The 20,166-nt window shown below is 42.1% G+C and overlaps 1 protein-coding gene across 3 annotated transcripts; it reads right to left on the reverse strand.

Annotated features, from left to right (window-relative positions):
• Positions 1-1,073: 1,073 nt before the first annotated feature.
• thrap3a (thyroid hormone receptor associated protein 3a) lies at positions 1,074-19,369 on the reverse strand. Of its 3 annotated transcripts, none has more exons than XM_030392911.1 (11): positions 19,018-19,369; positions 12,536-12,680; positions 8,299-9,186; positions 7,333-8,013; positions 7,023-7,195; positions 6,182-6,293; positions 5,790-5,874; positions 3,390-3,571; positions 3,078-3,258; positions 2,781-2,927; positions 1,074-2,651 (listed from the first exon to the last, which is right to left on the reverse strand). In XM_030392911.1, the coding sequence occupies exons 2-11, from the start codon at positions 12,655-12,657 to the stop codon at positions 2,418-2,420; spliced, it is 2,805 nt and encodes a 934-aa protein (XP_030248771.1). In that variant the 5' UTR covers positions 12,658-12,680; positions 19,018-19,369; the 3' UTR covers positions 1,074-2,417. The 3 variants fall into 3 exon arrangements, with proteins under 3 accessions (XP_030248771.1, XP_030248770.1, XP_030248773.1); XM_030392910.1 differs by lacking the exon at positions 19,018-19,369 and adding an exon at positions 12,771-12,929 and having other exon boundaries at positions 2,309-2,651; XM_030392913.1 differs by lacking the exons at positions 12,536-12,680; positions 19,018-19,369 and adding an exon at positions 10,953-11,061 and having other exon boundaries at positions 2,309-2,651.
• Between the last annotated feature and the right edge of the window lie 797 nt (positions 19,370-20,166).

Genomic DNA, 20,166 nt, shown 5'->3' on the forward strand with positions numbered 1-20,166 from the left:
TACAGGGATGTATCCTAGAGGTTGTGCTGATTTAACTGTCACTGACTGAAGTTTTCTAACCATCATGGAAAAATCTGAAGGCTTTGACAATACTAAGGACAATCTAAAGTAGAAGTAGTAATTCATTCATAATAACATGTAGAAAACCTGTAGGAGACAGTGACAGCGGGTTGAAGAGCTACAGACTGGAGGCCTCAGAGCGCTCCTCTTGGGCAGAAGGAGTGCACGCGGGATTTCCTCTCACTTTACCTGAGCTTGCTATACTCTTTGCTTGCTATCCTTTGCAGTAGCTAATTTCTGTTAGCTAACTGTTTCAGTTCAGCTAAACCTGTGAGTTGTCAACATGGCTGGAGACCGGACACGGACCGGAAATAGCCTCTGAGGCCAACAGATGCCAGTTTGAAGTCTGGAGATACACTAAGGAGACCCATTATCTGTGCAGCAAACTTGGCGCCCTCATACATGTCCCAGTTGAAACTATGGGGCTATCGGGACTATTGGGACTATCGGCTCTTGTAGTATGAAGTGGTATTACCAGATGTGACAGGCCAGTGCTAGCTGTTTAGCATGCTCACTTGAGTAGACATCTCCTAAACAGTACACGTGGGCCTCTTTAGCTCGTCAGACCTGCTGTTTCTCCATTCTGGCCATATCACACATGACACACTTATAATGGTGCACATAGATAAATTGTAGTTGTCTTTTAGCTTGGGCATTCACTTGTGTAAGAAGTGAAACAACTGTTATGGGTATAGGTAGTTGTAAATAAGCTGTATCTCACTGATGAATGGGTGTACATTAATTTGCTGCATAGTTTCTTGGAGTAAACAAAGCTGTTAAGTGAAAGTTACAACAAGCAGTTGAGCAGAGGCCTTTGCTCTCAAGATGATCATTCACTTGATCAGTTATACTGTGTGAAATGTATGTTCAGTGTCCCTCTGGTGTCAAACTAGTGGACATGCATCAAACTTTGCCATGAGTAAACTACAAGGATAGTGTAAAGTAGCCCATCAAATAACAAACTGAATTGCCCTCAAACCTAAAATAAACAATAAAAGACATCAAGGCAAACATTAAAGTCATCAGTGTCTCTTTAATTTACAGTCTCTAAGAAAAAAAAACAGTAACAACACCTATTTAAAAAAAGCATTTTTTCCAAAGCAGGTAACCATTAAACAGTTAAATGTGTGTATCTGTAGACCTGTATTGTACAAGTAAGACCAGTGCACCAACAGCAAGGCACATAAATGATCGATTGTTTGCCAGAAAGGCATGGGCCTAATCCTCATGTGCACTGAAAGAACATTCTTATTCTAGGATTAAACAAACTGTAATCCTTGTCTTTCAAACTACAGACCAAACAAATGCTAATTTTGAAACCTCTTTCATCACATTGTTAACACAGTTCCACACAATTTACATCACTGATTAAATCATCACATGAAAACACATCAAAGTCTATGGCAATAAGGACAGATTCTGCTTTACAGACAAAGTCAAAAAACTACAATGAGTGTCTTTAGAGGAAAACATATATTCACTATCAATATTATACATTGATGAGTGGCATCCAAGATCAGTCAAAGCTACGGTAAATTATAGAAATCTTTGTCGGCAAAATGTTTAATGAACAACATTAAATGTCCAGGTAGTTACCCTTCTAATAACAGTCTCCTGCTGCTAGCTAGCACTGTAGATCTGGTGAAGGTTGTGTAATGAAAGACTGCAGAGCATAACCTTTGACCCCATACAGTTTGGTCCCATTGTCAGATAAGGGTCATTTGTCGAGTGCGAAATTGGCTAAACGGCGATGTGTTCAATGTCAACATGAACTACAGTGTCGCTGTCATTCTAAACCAGACAAGACGCAGCTTAAAAACAACAAACCTGCTTTTTTAAAAACTCATATATGGGCAACTGGAGCTGATTTTACTGCATTCATCAGTACAACTATTTATCTTGTAGCCCACTCACAAAACATTGCTTCACTTGCACAAGAATAAGGCACACGCTGATTTGATCTACTCTGCAATTTTTACCTGCTACTTAAAAAGACAAATGCCATTAGGGAGTCGTTTTTCAATCATTCCTAGAGGAGAAGCGTAAATACTACCAACATTCTGCTCAAAAACATTCACTTTTTCCTAAAAACATGTAACATAGATCCAAATTATTTTGAGGAACAGCAGTTCACCCTGAAACAGTGCTTCTACTAGTTATGAGTTGTATCCTCATGTGGCAAATGGTCAGAGATAGTATGCTGAAGTGAAAGCACAAAAGTTTTACTAGTGATAGCTGAGTCTTAAAACATTTTAATCTGCATTTATGAATCCACTGTGGTGGATAAAATCACTGAGTCGGATCCCATAACAACACAGAAGAAGGAAATTAAGATTTTCAGCACACTGCTTCATTGCTCAAGTATGCTCTCCATCAATTTCTTCGTCTTTATGGTCCTGTTCTGTCTCCTCTTCCTGCTCGCCACCTTGCTCCCCATTGACCTGGAACTTGTCATGGGCCCATTTGGGGCTGATAGAGTTGGGGCCCCCAGTGGCTTTGCGGATGATGAAACGTGCCCTACCACGCAAGAAGCTTCCCCGTCCTCGCCCTCGATTGTCCACCCACTTGAACTCCCCATCTCTGTCATCGTGCTGAGAGAAAGACAGAAAGAGCATGTAGATGTTAAGACAACAGCTGCAGAAGTAGAAATTTGGGCTTGATTAGCAACCACAACACTGTGCTTGGATGGGAGGCGTGTCTTGGAAAGAGATCAACCCTACCAAGTAGTATTTTCTGCTTTTGGGAGTGTACTCTGGGTCCCAGTCTTCATTTTTTGGGTGTGCTGCCATGTTCGGCATGTTGTTACTTTGAGAACAGTTTCCCTGATAATTGCCTCTGTTCCAGCCCCTTCCACGAATTCGGACTTGCTGTAATTCAAGAAAAAGTTGAGGAATTAAAAAGCAGCAAGTCATAGATGCACAGCAAACTATGGAAGTAACATGTACAGTTGAACTCGACACAGTCCTTGCTTGAAATTATTCTCATCCATCAACCCAACATGCTTTTGTCAAACTTACAAATCCTCCACGTGGCCCTCCTCTTTCAACAGATTCTGATGACTCCATCTGACCCAGTCGGGCTCTGTTAAAGCCCTTATCTTTGGGCTCAGACTTGCCATGGGGCACATCCTCTTTTTGAGACTTGGAGGATGAGGAAGATGAGGATGAACTCGAGCGAGAGCGCTTCTTCTTACTTTTCCTAAAAAAGAGAAATGATACATACAAAATCCTTCATGCCCAACTGTTTATCATGCAGGGCAAATGAACACAAATGTTCTATATACTTCAGATGGTTTAAAACAAAACAAAGAACAGGACAGTTTCACATACTTTGATTTCTTGTGACATTTAGAGGACTTTTCCACAGATCTCTCTTTACTAGAATCTGGGGAATCTCCTGTATCTCTTCCCCGATCCGGATTATAATCTCTTTCATGGGTGGAATATTTTTTACGCCGTTCAATATCCAAACGAAGGTCCATTGGTTCACCCTTCATTTTTTCCCCGCCGTCCTGAGCAAATCAAAACAGAGCACAACGTCGTGGACAGACTTTGGATTAGCATGTAGATCAGTTTACTCTGAGCCAAGCTGGTTTGTAAACCCAATAGCAGGGCTGACCGGAATGCTTCGAAGCTTGGAAGCATGCCATGATAATAGACATTCAAATCAGTATTTGAATGCCCATCCAAAGCACGATCTGATTGGTTGAACACTGAAGGTTACTGTAACAGCGATTTGAGCTGCTTAAGTCAGCAAGAGAAGCTGTGTGTTGAAGGGAAGCCAGCAGATATTGCTTAAGTTGCAAATAAACATCTCAATCGTATTATTTAATTCTGCCCACTTTGCCACCAATAAAAGTGCCCCTCAGAGTCATAGCCTACAGGATTTTCACTCAATGGAGGCAAAAGGTATAGTGTATAGGTAAGGGTCCAGTGTGTAGGATTTAGGATGATCTATAGGCAGAAATGGAATATGATATTCATAATTACCTTAAATTAGTGTCCTGAAAATAAGAATTGTTTTCATACCTTAGAATGAGCCCTTTACTTTTTAAAGAGGGAGCAGGTCCTCTTCCTCTGTATCTGCCATGTTTCTACAGTTGTCCAGAGTGGACAAACCAAACACGAGCTCTAGAGAAGGATTTTTTCGTTTTTGGCCACCATTAGCAAAGGGTGAGTTGTGCGGTACTTCGTTGATTGTAATCTCCACCACTGGAAACCACCAAATTCTTCACACTGGACCTTTGAATCCGTCGCCCTGGCCAATCATTGTGCCTCAGAGAAACACAGCGCGCATCTGTCTTGTCTATGTATTCACAGAAACTCTGCATCAATATTTGGGGAAGTATCATTTGAAAAGCAACAGCAGCAACCTTCAAAACTGTAAAACTGGATTTTATACCATAACAGTTCAATTGAAGTTGCAAGCACAAATGTGGTCCACGAGGACCCTTAATTGTCACCGAAGCTTTGAAGGGCCAAATATGGTATTCCGGACAGCCCTACTATATAGTGAAGTCCATGGGTAAAGGGGGAAAAACTTGTGTACCAGCGAGCTGACATTAGTAAAACCAAGTTAATTTTCCAGTGCACTGAAGGGTCAAAACAAGTCCTGTTGAATGTTTCTGCAATTTGAACCATTCTCCAAAGCATACGTTTTCAGATCGATTTTCTGCCCTTGCTGCAGCTATTTAAATATGGTAAGAAAATCAACCCTAACTGCTTCAGATGGGTAATTCATCACTTCAACAACAACTTTTTTGTGTCAAGGCTATTGCAACTGTCAGAGGAGTGTGTTTTGAAAACCTCCCTGGTGCATTCAAGTTGCTTGATGTCCATTATTCAAGCCTTCCAGAAGCTACTGCAAAACAGGAACAATCAGCACCAGCATATTTCACCTCATCCTTGCTCTTTTTCTCTTCCATGTGTAACATGACTTCCAGCAGCTGATTTCCATACTTTGAACATCAGAGCCGTAGCAACATGGTGCTTTCAGGTATCCTTAACCAAGTGTTTTCAAAACCATCCCTGAAGGTGCACAGTGACACATTTCCCATTTCAAACACGTTTCAAGTCTCTGCAAGTTGATTCTCTTACTGTACTGACAAGAACTGAATCCAATAGCTACCTGGAAGAACAGAAACCAATCTAAAAACTCTGAGGTATGCTTTGGAAAATAGTTGCTGCTACCTACTGTGAAGACTACAGAATGTGCAGTTCTTGAGCATCTGTATGACTGGCAAAACCACTATTAAGATAGGACTGTTCATGCTAATTTATGTGAACCTCATATTTACAAAATGCTTGACCAAGTTTGTCCATGCACATTCATCATAATTGGAAGGGTTTTCTCAGAAAGCATGTAAATCTAAGCACAGGTGCATAAAGGGCTTGCTGTTGGTTATTTCCGTTCCTTATTTTTTTAAAGAATACTTACGAAGACAATTGCTTCGAGTCCTTTGGCACAGTGGCTTCCATTTATGAACTTATATGTTTCATTAGCCTTGGTCAGGCCTGTGCCCACAGTCTAACCATGTGTGAAGGCGATATATAACAAACAACCAAGTCAAAGTGCCTTATTTCGCATTTGCGTCTCTCAGACTCTGTGCATCTCCCTTCAAGGAAAGTCACAGGCTTTAAGGGAGTGCAGTCTAAAGGCATCTGGCTTGCACACTGGTTTGCTGTCGTTTGTCTTTCCAACATACTTCATACAGCAAAATGTTCAGTCACCTTGTAAGTGCCATCCTCTGAGCTTTTCATCGCCTCAAAAAGTTGAGAGTGTTTCATAAAAGCTCTGGGTGAAACATCAATTCTCCTGCAAGAAAGAGACACAGTTAAGACAAGATAGTTAAGTGCACATTTTACAGGAAACGACGGTGCAGGTGCCCAAACAACCGACTGTTAGCTTAACTGGACTGCAAAGACAACACAAAACAGAAAACAGCAAAGAAAAATTGGTGGGAAAATAAAACTGACCTCCACCGAGCATGAGAACAAATAAGCCAAGATAGATAGTTGATTTTCAGGTAGGAAAGGTGAGAGAAATACCTGAAAGCTGTTAAAAGAGGAGGTGAAGCCACAGCACACTGAAGGTGAGAGGGTCACTCAATAGGCGACTCTACCTGTGTATCTCTGGGCTTTTTCTTGGCTTCATCATTTCCCTCTCTGCAGCTCGTCTTTGGTACATGGTGAATCGCTCGTTTAGAGTCATTCCACAAGACGGAAAGTGCTGAGCTGTACAGGGGGACAGTAGACAGCTGTTAAAGTTGTTAATGCTTCTAGTGTCTCTTGCTTTTCCATCCAACAGTGAGGCTGCATGAATTCAGTATTCCCATGGGCCAAATGCTGCAATCCATTGCAAGTTGGAAGTCGATAGTTTAGAGTCGTTATTCTGGACTTCCAGTCTAAATGTTCCCATTGCATCTGCTCAGGAAAACATGGAAGCCTGCAGCAAGTTTGTCAGGCAACCTATTTAACAGATTAGCACACTTGGAAAGACACTGGAGGAGTACACTAGAATGGAAAAGGCAACTACAGTTGCTATAGAGTCCCCTAAAAACCATGACACTGCTTTTTACAGAGAGACTGCAACTGTGGTCATGCGTTGAGTCACTTTGATGACGCTTGGCTTCCTCAGTATAGTTAGCTTTGTTTCAATATTCTGAGGTTGAACACACCTCAGGATTTGCGGTGCACTCTGCCTGCTAGTGACGGGGGACTGGGTGAGACAATTGGAGGTTGCTGTCAAAGTGACAGTGGAAAACAGTGATGGTTACAGTGGTGTGCTAATAAGCCACTCTTGCCTTACGGAAACTCTGAGGGAACACACACCTTAAATTGGAAATCACATAGTACCTCCCAAACACACCCCCAAAACAACGTCATCGTATATAGCAATGTCTCAAAGAGGACATCGTCATGTACCAGTTTGGTCAACATCGCTCAATCCAAGTGACGACTCACCTTTAATGTGGTGAACGATGGTGACAATGTGTTGAGCAAACAGCTCAGACGGACTCCTCTGTATATTAGCATTTTGAACATGTTGAAAGATGGAGCGGAACTCCTGATCCTTTTTTGAGGACTGCACGAGATCCTGAGACAACTGTCGCTCCTCAGCTAAAACATCAGAAGAACTGAAAAATAAATTAAAACCGTGTTCTTCAATCATCAGTTTCTGAGAAAGGTGCTGCTTCTGTTGTAAAATCTACAGCTGGATGTAACGATATGAGGAGATCGGTTACGGGACCAGAAACCACTATATGATGCTTACCTGATCAGACTTTCTCCAAGGAAATCCATTCTGACATTTACTTTTGCCTCCTGTTTTCTGGAGGACGTGAAAGGGGAGTCCTCACTCCTTATCATAAACATCTCTCTGTCAGAGTTCCTCCTTGGTGGCGGTGAAGGAGATGGGATGGAGGGAGATTTTGCCAGCTTCCTGGCTTTACCACCCAAGTCTGGGGACAGTTCCTCAAATTTTCCTGCTAACTCTCTTTTGTTGAGAGCAGCAGCAAGGGCAACTACTTTATCCTGCTTTCGACTCAGATATATGTCCTCTGCCATGGCTTCAAGGTCACTGTTGGCTACCTGTGAATTCTGCCATTTGCTAAAGCATTCTCCAAACATTTCCCGGGCTGAGTGAGTGACCCTGATCTTTGACTTAAAGGACTCGTCCTCATTGTGCCAGTCTTTCTGAAGTGACTTTGAATGAGACTTGACCATCATCTCATCGTCTTCCTCCCCTTCCTCCCCGTCAGCAGACAGAAAAGGAGAAGCTTTCAAAAAGCTGTTCAAAGAAACTCCACTATCCTCTTTGTACTTTCTCGACACTGAGTCAGAGATAATCTTTGTGTTGCCATTTAATTTCCCTTGTTCCATAACCACATCATTGGATTCTGTGTTCTTGCCATTTTCCCAAGATTTTGCTTTTTTATTTTGCTCCTCCAAAAACCTAAAGGAATGACAAAGAGATAAAGAAATGCATCTCACTGGGCATCCAACGGCAAACATTTTACCAATTAATTATCTGATATTATCCATACAAAATATGTCATCTTAGAGATAAGTACTTTATACATTTACACATAAAAACATATAAGCACAAGACATTTCAATGACAATGTGAAGGCATTTAAGAAATAATTTGAGACACATTATCATTATGTCTATAAAGCTTGCATAGTTTACTAAAACAATGCCACAATTAAGTTGAGATGAAAAGTAAATTCAGTCTTACTTTCCAAAGGCAATGGAAATTGCTGTTTTATCTCCATCCAGGTATTCCTCATTGGAGAAGAAGTCAAAGCTGGAAAGCATTGGATTTAGACCTTCACGTGAGGTTTTTTTTGTTGGGGATGAACTACACACCTTCTGCCAGGAGGGGGCCCCATTGCTCATGTCGTTGGTGGTTTTAAGGGAGGGACTGGACTGGTTAGTAGTTTGGCTGTTCTGACCAACAATAACAGGACTCGTTCTTTTTGGACTGCTGCTGCAGTCTGTCAGGCTCTGCCTATTCCCTTCAGTTTTCCCACTGTCTGTGCCTTCCTTGGCATCCCCTGCCAACACCCTGGTGAGCTCCACTGGCTCCCCATCTCCCCCTGCTTCCTTTAGGACCTCCTTGGAGGCTGAGGGCTCCTCTTTCACATCTTTGGAGTTTTGATTAGTTGGAAACAAGGTTTCCCTGCATTTGGGAGAGGAGTGTGAGGAGGAGGAAGAATGCTGCGAGTGTCTGGATAATGGCGAGGAGGATCGGTCAGAGTGGTGAGAGTGACCACGAGGGGGGCTTCCTGAGCGTTTCTGGAAGTTGTGAGATCGTCCTCGTGAATAGTTTTGCTGCTGCTGCTGCTGCTGCTGCTGCTGCTGATATTGTTGCTGTTTTTGAGGATTCTGCTTGTAATTCTTCCAGTTCCAGGGGCGGAAGTTGTTGTTATTGTTATAGCCACCACCACCACGCTGGTAGCGTCCACGTGGGAAGAAGCCTCGCCCTCGGCCCCTGAAGTTGTATGGCCTCCGGAAGCCGCGGTGGTAGCCCCGGTACTCACGATTGTTCTGGTATCCCCTCGGATATTTCTTCTCCCGGTTGTGAGGAGGAGAATGAGATCTTGAGCGTGACCGAGACCTAGAGCTGTGAACGAAAGCAAGGGGAAAAATAAAAGCACAAATTTGTCACTTAATTTCAAAAAACTAATTGATATACATAACCAAAAGGTTGTTTAATGGGTTCCTGAACCAAAAAAGTAGTGCAATCCATAATAACACTTCATTTAACTCCAAATCACAGCCTTTTAATTTAAGACAGATAACATTTCACTGATGCAATCTCAACAGATGGGAATCACAGCTCTATGAAGGGAGCTGGATCTTATGGTCCAGGTCCTTTCTTAGAGCCAGCTAATCATTATTTTCTTCTTAATTAGGAAATTAAGTTTATCTGTGACATAATCACTAGAATAATGATTTGTTCAAATTTGGATCAGTTTCAAACTTGGACATCCAACAATATAATTTAATTTGGCATGTGTGGACTAGGTTTAGCAGCACTTCATTATTCATATTGCAAGATCTAATGTCAGTGATCTGCAAGAGTAGCTCTTAAAGAGGTTAGCATAGATTTTGCAATAGCATCAGTTACTAGAGAATATTTCTTCATTGAAATAAGACGTTTTCACTCTTCTCATGACTGGCTTTGGCAACCCGTCATAGGTTCATCCGATCATCTGCCAAATATTTTCGAAAGTGCTGCCCTTTTCAAAATGGTTTCCAAGGACGACTTCTCAGATGGTTCTGTTTAAGAAACCATCTGGCATGGCAGGATGTAAAATTTGGGCACAGAGATTAAAAGAACAGCTCTCACCGAGTGCGGATCAGTTCCCTTCATGCCTACCAAGGAGCCTATACACACCTTCTGTGTTGTCATATAACCCACTGACATAACACAAATGTAATTACATCCTAGTCAATGGATTAATGTTGGCTTTGCTTAGAGTAAATAACAAGACAGCACTGTAGAGGACGAATAATAGACAACAATAATACCTGTACTACAGAAACACAAACTGTTTCAATAATAAATCTTTGGGGCAGTAAAAACCACAGCGGTGACCACAGAAAACTAAACCCAAAGAACCAAAAAATACTACTTAGCAGATTGCCACTTAAACCCATCCATCAGGCTTTCTTTAAAAGACTCCAAACATAACAACAAAGTCAGGCTAACCATTGGCATTAGATATGGAAAAGACGTACACAAAACACATGATATATATAGAGAGAGATATGCAGTTGCATCCAGCAACCATTTGTCATTTGGAATTGGCAACACAGGCTAGAATATAGTGGCCCACAAAAGAGCACTTCATGGAGATTTCAGTGTAGTGTTCAGCCACCATGCAGGGCCTCACTGGTCCACATGGTGGCTCTGCTGCACTTCTGATTAAAAGCCTTGGGGCTTTCTACCCTGAACCTTAAACACAGTGATCATCATAACCGGGATACAATATGTTCTCTCCACCAAATCAGTGATTGAATGAGCCCAGCATGCCGTCTTTTTTTAAGCGAACTGCATGTGAACACAACTTCCACAACTTTCCACTGACATATTTGAGATTATGACTTTTAACTAGTTCAGTTCTGTCTCACCATGCGTGTATTTTGTCTGCAACTTCTCTACAACGGCCAGTAAATTATAAGCAAAGGCTCAGCAAACTTCCTTATTGGAATCTTTAATGTAGACATGCAGAAATGTAAAAGGTGTACTTAAATGTGCAGTTGCACAGGAAGCTGACCATATATTGCTGAGCAATGTTCACACTTTTACAGAGCAAAGCAGTGCCACGCTGCATGCAAACATGTTAAAAAGCCATATAAAAACTTAAGAACCACAGGACTCACCTATCGTGTTTTTTCATTGGAATACAGCGGGGTTAAAGAAAGCAGCGCACTGAGCAGCACTGCACACTCACAGCGCGAGCTACAGATACTACATCTCCTCTGGCCAGCTCTGGTGGAGCAGAGAGTCACATGGACCATATGAGGAGGGGGAAAAAAAAGTCTAGTGGAATCCTTCGACTCCACTACACGGGCCGTTCAGCCAGTTTACTGAGGCTTTATAAAAACGATCCTTTAGACACTATTGACTATTCTGACAGCAAAATACTGCAGATGTTGACATTATGTGGACTTGGTATTATCAGCAGAGTGAAATATACTTTCTCTTAAAACATACTACTTGTTGAGACATGGCCTACATATGTGGACTATTTAACTACTGTAGTGATAGTGTTAAGAGCAAGAAGACAAAGCTCCATAATTTAAACTGTTTCAAGTAATTTCTTTGTGTTTATGCGTGGCTTTCAGGTTTTTTTTCCAGTGAGTCTGTGTTCATACAGAACACATGCAAATCAGTGTGCAATCAGGCTTGTGCAGTCCAGGCGTGACCACAGACCCATTTGTACATGTGTAAGGTGGGTTCAGGAAGAGCTAACCATTAGATTCCTTCCATGTCTCTTCTTTATGCTAATTTTAATACGTGCTGCGACACACTGCCAGGAAACGAGCCGCCCTGCCATTTTATTGCCATGCCACAGTCATTCTGCCAGAAACGGCAGAGGCATCAGAGTGAAGCCTCCCCTTTTTTCTCCCAAAGGCACACCACAGCCAGCAGATAACCCTCCAACCAAGGGATTTTTCTTGAAACAAAGCAAGACCCAAATGCTGCCCTAGTTAAAATATTTTCATAGGCTACTGAGGTAAACTCTTATGGAAATGTTTTTCCATGCAATGCAAACTGCAACAATAATATTCACTCTAGCTTATTCACTAACCGGCAGCTGAACTCTTTCTCAAACATCAATTTCCTCTGGATACAGAAGCCGGCTACAGAGTTTGGGTCAGAACCAAATCCATTAAACACTCCAACAGCTCTTGTCAGTTCACATGAGAACAAAAAACGATAAAGTCCAGCACAAGAGGAGGCCTTGCAGATAGAAATCAACAGATATGACACTAACAGGAAATGTTGATTATAACCTAACCCGGCCCTGCCTGTTGACATTCCCTACTGTCACAACAACTTGCACATCTTCATGTATTTTACATGTCAAACCTTAGCAGCACATGACATGGCCAGTCCTTAAAGGCAGGTGCAGACTTAATAGGAGGAACTCGACTGGAAAAAGAGCTGAGCAGGGAACATAGTGATCAGTACTGATGTCTGTGCAACGGGCAGCACTTGCTGCACCTGCTGCTTGTTTCCATTGTGACGACTGACTTACATTCAAATTGTCAGTCATATTTCAAGCGTTATACATACTGTATAATATCTTTCAGTTCCTAGAGAATCAGTTATTAAACTGTGATTGGCAAAACATGCGCATCTTCAACAGTCAAGTTAAGTGCAGTTGATCAGGACCATATATCACAATACAAGTCAGTATTAATCAGAGAGGAACATTTTTCATGAAAACGGACTTTACCTGTAGCGACGCTTCCTGGACCGGGATCTGGAGCGACTTCTGGAACGCGAGGTGGAGCAGGATCTTGATCGGGACCTGGAACGGCTCCGAGACCTCGAGGCAGATTTTGTGGATCTGGACATTGCTGCAGCCAGCCCACCTCAAACTGTCACACACACAAAAGAGATGCACAGTCGAGTAAGAGGTTTGGAAAAAGTACGAAAGCGAAGAAAATACTGACTGGTTATTCATTCACCTTTTCAAGGCATTGGCTGCATAGAATCGATACTATTTAAGAGCCAAATTAACATCACGACAGAAGAAAAATAAAGAGTCAAGAGTCAAAAAATCCATGAAATACAATATCCAACGGCGATAAGATGTGCTTCAAAAGCAGACTTAACACGAAAGCTGAGTGAAGAAATAGAACAGCTGTGAAAAAGTAAGGCCGCGATCTCTGGAAGTGCTGGGTATCCAAACACAACCAGTTTTATTTAGTCACTGGTCATTTGCATAGAGGGCAGTCTTACGTCAGTCATCTACCCTACTGTAGCCCTTTATAAACTACAGATACAGGTATCAGTAAGATATTGTACGCCTTTTGTATGTCTTCCTGCAGACAATACAAAATAAACCAACGATTAGATTAAAAGCTGGTGACAACAATGTTTGTTTTCTAGTCACTGTCTTCATGAGACAAAAAAACAGAATGTTCAGCGCTATTTCTCTTCAAAGCCAGTCTCCACCTATCTTGTTTTTGATTCAATGACTAACCCACAAGTCTCAGCAATCTTCTCCAACCCCTCACCACTTACACACATGTTTTACCTTTTATGGTTTATTTTCCATCTACTTGAAAACTTGTGAACTCCACCTACGACTGCTGAGAACGTGTCAACATAAAGTTACAGGTGCGAACAGCACATATAGCAAAAATGATCATTTTGAGGAAGTAATGAAAGTTAATATTTTACTGGATGCTTGGCTCCATAAATGCAAAGCTGCTAAATGTATTTTTAAACCACCTTAAACAAATGCAGAAGTCTGCACAGTAAAGTGAAGATGAGTGTATCGTGTCTTTGCCTGGTTTGTTTTTTTAATGTGTCTCTTCGTTTGTTATTAGAACGTCGGTTAATGTTAAACTCAAACCTGACCAGTCCTCAGTTAAGCAGTTAAAGTCACCATCAGCCCAGTAGATTAGATTTGCCCAGTAGATTGATGGGCAAATGGTGCATTTTTCACCATATTTGCTTGTGGTGAATGATCTGCTACCAGAGAGAGGCTCACTTGGGACTTCACGCTCTCTGCACTCAAGTGTGCCTTCAGCTTAAAAAAGCTCTTTTCTTGACTTCCTCCGCTGCTTTACTTGTATACTCCACACATTATGATACAGTTCTACAGTTGGGGCATCTACAGCAGTTCTTCCAAAAGGTCCACATGGCATTAGCTGTGACATATGATCCTCGGAGTACAGTAAATGCCAGGGATCAAATGATTGATCTTTCATTATGAGAGTCATCTTCAGGGACTTTGGAAGGAGGAAATTGCAGACTGCACATGACAGGGATTTTGAAAAAGCAGTGCACGCTATCACATGGTGGTCCAAGTGTGTCTCCTTTCCAATATTTTAAAGGGTACTGAAGTGGATCCCCCCCCGCCTCCTCCTCCTGCTCTGTGAACTTCCCACTCTCCTCAGTCTTGGCTGCCTGTTGTTTTTGGCTTTTGGAGAATAATTTCCTCAAGGGCCGGCCTCGCCAGATTGACAATTTAGCTTACTGTGCACATTTGGAGAATGGCATTCAGATGTGCCCCTACCCAGCGTAAGGCAGCTAAACAGCAACATAAATAAGCTGTCACAACCTTTTTAATTCTGCATTTTATCCCGGACAAGTTAGCCCTGTGGGAAAAAATCTTGAGGAGAAGTTTTGTCCTCAGTTTGTTATAATAGCTGTAATAAAAAAAAGTTTCAAACTGGCACATCTGTGTTTAAGATATTTTCATATGGCTGAAAATAGTTTCCATGAAACTTTCGAAAGGGTTTCGGCAGAACAGAACACCTATGCTGTAGACAGCTAGGGTTCCCTGCTCACTTTTATAGTATAACAATTAAAACAGAGTAAATTCTATATTTAAACAATTTAAAAAAAGTATATATTCTTTACTTACTTGTTTCTTTAATTTTGAATGTGCTTTAAAATCCTATAAATCATCTTATACTGTTACTCAACATTATTTTAAATGAGGACCTGCTCAACATGATATTTCTAGTTTAGAGGCGCAATATGTAAGAATTTTAGCTCAAAACATTAAATCGTCAAATCGTCATCAAAAATCTTCTCTGTACTGTGTTGAAGAGATATCTACTTAAGTTAGCATGCTAACCAGCTAGCCCCTGGTAACCCACTAGCTACATGGCTAAGTGAGTTAACAAGGTAACAGTAGCTGCAGTCATGGATGCATGAAAAGTATACAGTCAGCAGCAGTTAGCAGTTACTCCGGTGATATGCTGTTTCTATTTGTCTAAATGTAAGAATTTAAGGTAGCCACTTCTTAGGTAGTGCACCTTTTAAATCAAGGTGATGTATAAAACGGCCTAATTTCTCAAAAAGTGCAACTGTATGCATATTCATTTAGCTTCTGTTTTCCCCTGTTTTTGTTGTTTCTTGTAAAAAGGTGGATCTGAAGCTATTTCCTTGCCTCCTGCACACAAAATAGAAACTGTCTGGGACGATTGAACGGTGGTATCAGTTTCAATAGCCTCTCTCTGAGCGCTGGATTGATAACCAGCTGCAGCTGTCCGGGCTCTGCACTGTGTGGTCGGCAGCCTAATCACTGAGATTTCAGCCTGTCTAAAGGGCCGCAGTAAATCCTCTCTTTAATCACTCACTACTACATGGGCGCACACAAATGCATTTACTGACACACAAATGCACTAACTGCAATGTCTGCTTTCTCACTTTCACAACCCCCCTAACTATTAATGCCATTACACTTGTCCACTAAGAACCAAATCCTGCACTCGATGATGGAGTCAACTGCAGCACAGTGCCAAAAAAAATAATGAATGATATACAACAATAATAATAATAATATATTTTTCATAGTTATATTTTCATATTCGCATTTTCACTGGAAACTAACTTTTTAAAAATGTTTTTATTTTTTTTCTTTCCTTGGATTGAGCCCTTTATATCCACACAGGGAGCAGGCCCACTTCCATGAAGACCGCCATGCTACAATATCACGATTCTATCAGAATTCAAACTATAATCGATTTTCGGGGGTGATGCAGAATTTAAAATTCTGGTATCGATTAATCGGCCGATATACAAACAGTTTTTGCAATGATCCTTCATTTTTTTGTTATCAGACATTTTTGTGTCCAAAAGAGGGATGGGTCATGATTTGGGAATATTGGTTTAACTAGAAAATTTAAATAGTTTATTAAACTGTGGTTTTGTCTTAAAGATACATTTTCCATTGTTTTTCTCCTGTTTTTACCGTTGCCTGGAAATGACGTGATACCACAAGGTACCAGGTCAGTCTGCAAATCATCGTCACAAAGTTGTTTTATCGAATGGCATTTTCACTTGAAAACCTCCAGTCCAAAGTATGTAACTGAGGCAGTATATTTTACAGTTTAACATTGACCTTTATAATGTGGCATCAGCGCACTGACGATGCTGGAGTTTAATAATTATAAATGACTGTAAGTATCTGTTTCTATATTATAATCTCCAAAAAGTTTTCATATCGGCGCATACTGGACCAAATATCCACCGATACACCTGTAATATGCCAATATCGGCCAATTATATCTTCCAACTAATATATAGTTTGGGCTCTATGTTCTGCAGCAGCCCTGAAGGGCCAACCAAACACTGGTTCTGGGCATCCGTCAGGGAAGGTGAGAAGACGGGTGTTAAGTTGGTTGCAATCTGCAACCACGCTGCTAGATGCCACTAAATCCAACACGTTGGACCTTAAAGAGTTTGGGATAATCGAGTCCTCATAAAATATAGATTTATTATTGATTAACCATAGACAACTTGGGTCGCCTCGATAAAAAAAGGAACAACACAGTGTCAACAGGAACAACATGTAAAACTAGAAAAGCAGGTCGTTGTACAACAGGAAACACTTGCAGGAAAGAACTAAAATGAACTGAACCGAACAGAGTGTGAGGAATACACATATTAATAAACCGATAACGGTTCTCGCATGGGTAGAAGTTCAGGACCGTGCACACATGTACAGGATTCAGAGTGGAGAGCGACAGCTGTGTAATCCTCGTCACCTGTTTGTTTCATGTAACGGCAAAAGTAGCTCTGATCAACAATGGTCCCGGCAACTCGATCCGTGGCTCAAAGCGTACGAGAAGAAACACTCCACTCAATCAACCGCCCTATCATTAAGACTGGGATGCCACAGTGGCAGCTGGAATCACATTTGCTATCTATATGTGCCCCAGAGACACCCTGCTTGCTATTTCAGAAAAGCCACAGCAACTGTCACTGGCACAATCTTCGCTTATTGAAATGTTGCAGTCCCTCTTAGTATCCCCTCAAGACTCTTCGCATGCTGAGGCGGTTAATGGATAGCAAAGCCGCCGGCTCCTCTGTTTGAGATGAGATAAACCTCGCAGCTTCCTTCATCATGGGTTACTGAATGGACGAAAACAAACTTCTGACACTCACTCGGTTGTCTGAATGAGTATTAACCGACTCTGTTTGTCTTTAGGGAGCTACTGTAACCGCTACAAAAGGCAAATGGGTGATGTCACGCAGATTTCCCTGCAACGTTATCCTTCACTAATCACTTACAGTGACGGATGAGAATACCGTCCAGCTTAGTGTTGAACTTGCTGGTTGACAACATGATCCCAGTTCAAGCAAACTCTCTGCTAACTCAGGCACTTCAACATCACTCTCATCTCTGTGGATGTTTGGAAAAAGAGTCCTGCTGAAAGAAAAGTTCTGACAACAACAGTCAACAGTTTGTAAAAAGCAGCGTCTGACATTGTACGGCGTATGTGAGGCTACTTTTTCCTGGAAAATGGCCTACAGCAGAGTGTCGCCGAGGCATCCTCGCGCCGACATGCTTCTCAGCTGTCTGTCATCACCACATCTCTGCTGCGTACGGGGGGGGGAAACTCATCGGCTCAAGGTCCTCTCTATTTTGGTCAGCTGGTAACAGCCTGGCAAATGATGAGTTACAGCTTTTATGTTTCCAGAATGCGTACGGTTGTTTGTGTTTTCCAGAGCCATAGAGTCTCTGCGTGAAAGCTGGAGAGGCACTTGGGTGTTTATTGTTGAATATGGGGGGCATGTTGCATAACCAGAATACTTTCCCTTTGCGCTGAAACAACAGTTGATTGGATTAATTCGAGGAGTGTGAACTGGCATGAAGGTGAGCAACACAGTCGAGCCATTTTAAGCCAAGCGCACACAGCAGGTTCATCAGTGCGAAAACAGAAACTGAAGATGCTGTAGTGGTTGTAGTCACGTAACTTAAGCGTTGGCGCGCCTTTTTTTTTATTGTGTGTGTACTTTTGAGCAGCTGGTATTTATAAAAGGGGCTCGACCTCAACCAGGATCCTTCAGCCCAACAGGAAATTGCATGATAGTGTTTGTTTTTTTCTATTCGCATCACTCTTCCCCAGAAATAGACTGACGTTGGACCACAAAACCCCATTTAGATAAGCGTTCACAGGAAACGTGCGTCTCAGAGATGATTCTTGTTGCTATATATGACTTTTTTAGGCTTGGTTGAAGATTGTTGCTGTTTACACAAGGTGGAGGGACAACTGGGTGAAACCTGCAATCACAACAGTCATTCTGTCATTGGGCTGACCACTAAAAGCAGCAGTCACAGAGCTGGTGAAATCAAACATGTCATTCTACTGAGGTCCTCATTTAGTCCTCCGGTGGTCCAGGGGGGGTTGCTATATGGAAATCAGTGAAGTGCTGAGCAATATTCAAGATATAAATGTTGACTAACAGACTTATTATAAGCCTGTGAGCTTCCAGCAAAGGAGTCACCCCGCACTTCACAGATGTTTCCACTACACTCAAAATATGGCACCAAAGAAAGGCACTTAGTCCAAATTTATCAAAACCGGTGTTGGTGTCCAGGGTGGGTTGGACTGTGCATCCTGCCGGAGTGCATCATGCACGTAATGACGCATCAGTCAATTCGGAAAATGACAAATCTATCACATCAGAAGAGAACATAATACTATTGTAGCATATGAGCAAGCAGCTCACTGGCCAAAGCTTGTCTCTTTTTTCCAGACTGTATATGTGGCCAGAAACAGCCGCATTTTGAGGAGGGAAAAAAACACTTTCTGGCGATAAATGATCCTTCCGCTGGGCAACTTTCTTTCAAACAAGTCGGCTCCGTTTTCCATTGAAAACACATCAGTTTCTATTCATTTTCACTCCGCTTCCCAATCGCATTATTGCCCAAAAATGAAGAGGATGAGAAGAAAGTGAACTACTCACCGGTCGGCTCTGAGCTTCAGCGATGCCGCGTCACATTCAATCACCGCGGCGTGATACCGCAGAAACGAGTTAAAGACACTTTCTCCCGCTCTCTCTCTCTCTCTCTCTCTCTCTGTGCTGTTGAGCCCAGTTTATGTCAAGTGTGTATGTGTGTGTGTGTGTGTGTGTATGTGTGTCAGTCGGCTGGAGTGTTTAGAGAGAGGGGGTGTGACCGTTCCGTGCGGCTCAGAGGTTCAGATTTCCTTCCGCCTTCTTGCCGCCGTCGGTCTGAGCACCTTGGCTGCGCGGCAGCGAACAGGAGCGCAGTTTCAGGAAACCAATCCCTGGTACAAATACAATAGGGGGAATAAATCCGCCGCCCTGTAATGACATCATTCTGTGAAAGTCACTGTAGTAACTGTGGTCTAAAGGGAGCAGCTACTGGAGGTGGTAACTGTGTCTGCCTCCACAGTGGTGTCAGGTGATGTTCATTATAGTGGCAGTGTGGGATTGGTCCTTCTGGCTCCCCACCAGCTATCAGTGAACAGCACATTTATTGTACTAAAGTCCAGTTTTTATTTGTGCCTTCACAGGCTGCCTACGACCAGTGGGACACTTTATTAGGGACTTCTGGACAGTTTTAATGCAATCAGAGACAGCAGCCCCTTCAATGACATGTATCTTTACTCATCATGTTAAGCTTTTGGTGACATTGTGTCAGAGGTGCGCAAATCCAATAATTAGTTTTTTTTTAACATGACTCCATTTACATTTAGAGCATTTAGCAGAGGCTTTTGTCCAAAGCAACTTACAGTAACTCATAAAGACATACATTCATACACTGATGGCGTTGGCTGCCGTGCAAGGTGCCAACCAGCACATCAGGAGCAGTTTTTTGGGATACTCTAATCTTGCCCAAGGACACCTCGACATGCAGACCTGGGAATTGAACCAGCGACCTTCCGATAACAAGATGCTGAACTTTCCGTTTTTGTTGATTCCAGCGACCCCTTTTGACAAAGCGGTGCGTCACCCGCGCCCGCTGTGGTAAAAGTCTTTGCTAGCACGTGCCAGCGGTGCATGCATTTCTTGTGTGAAGTAAATGACAGAGGGACTGCAGGACGGATCCGATGAGTTGATGTATTTATAGCACAACCATTTATAATAATT

This window comes from Sparus aurata, chromosome 17, assembly GCF_900880675.1.
Source record: "Sparus aurata chromosome 17, fSpaAur1.1, whole genome shotgun sequence".
NCBI lineage: Eukaryota > Metazoa > Chordata > Actinopteri > Spariformes > Sparidae > Sparus > Sparus aurata.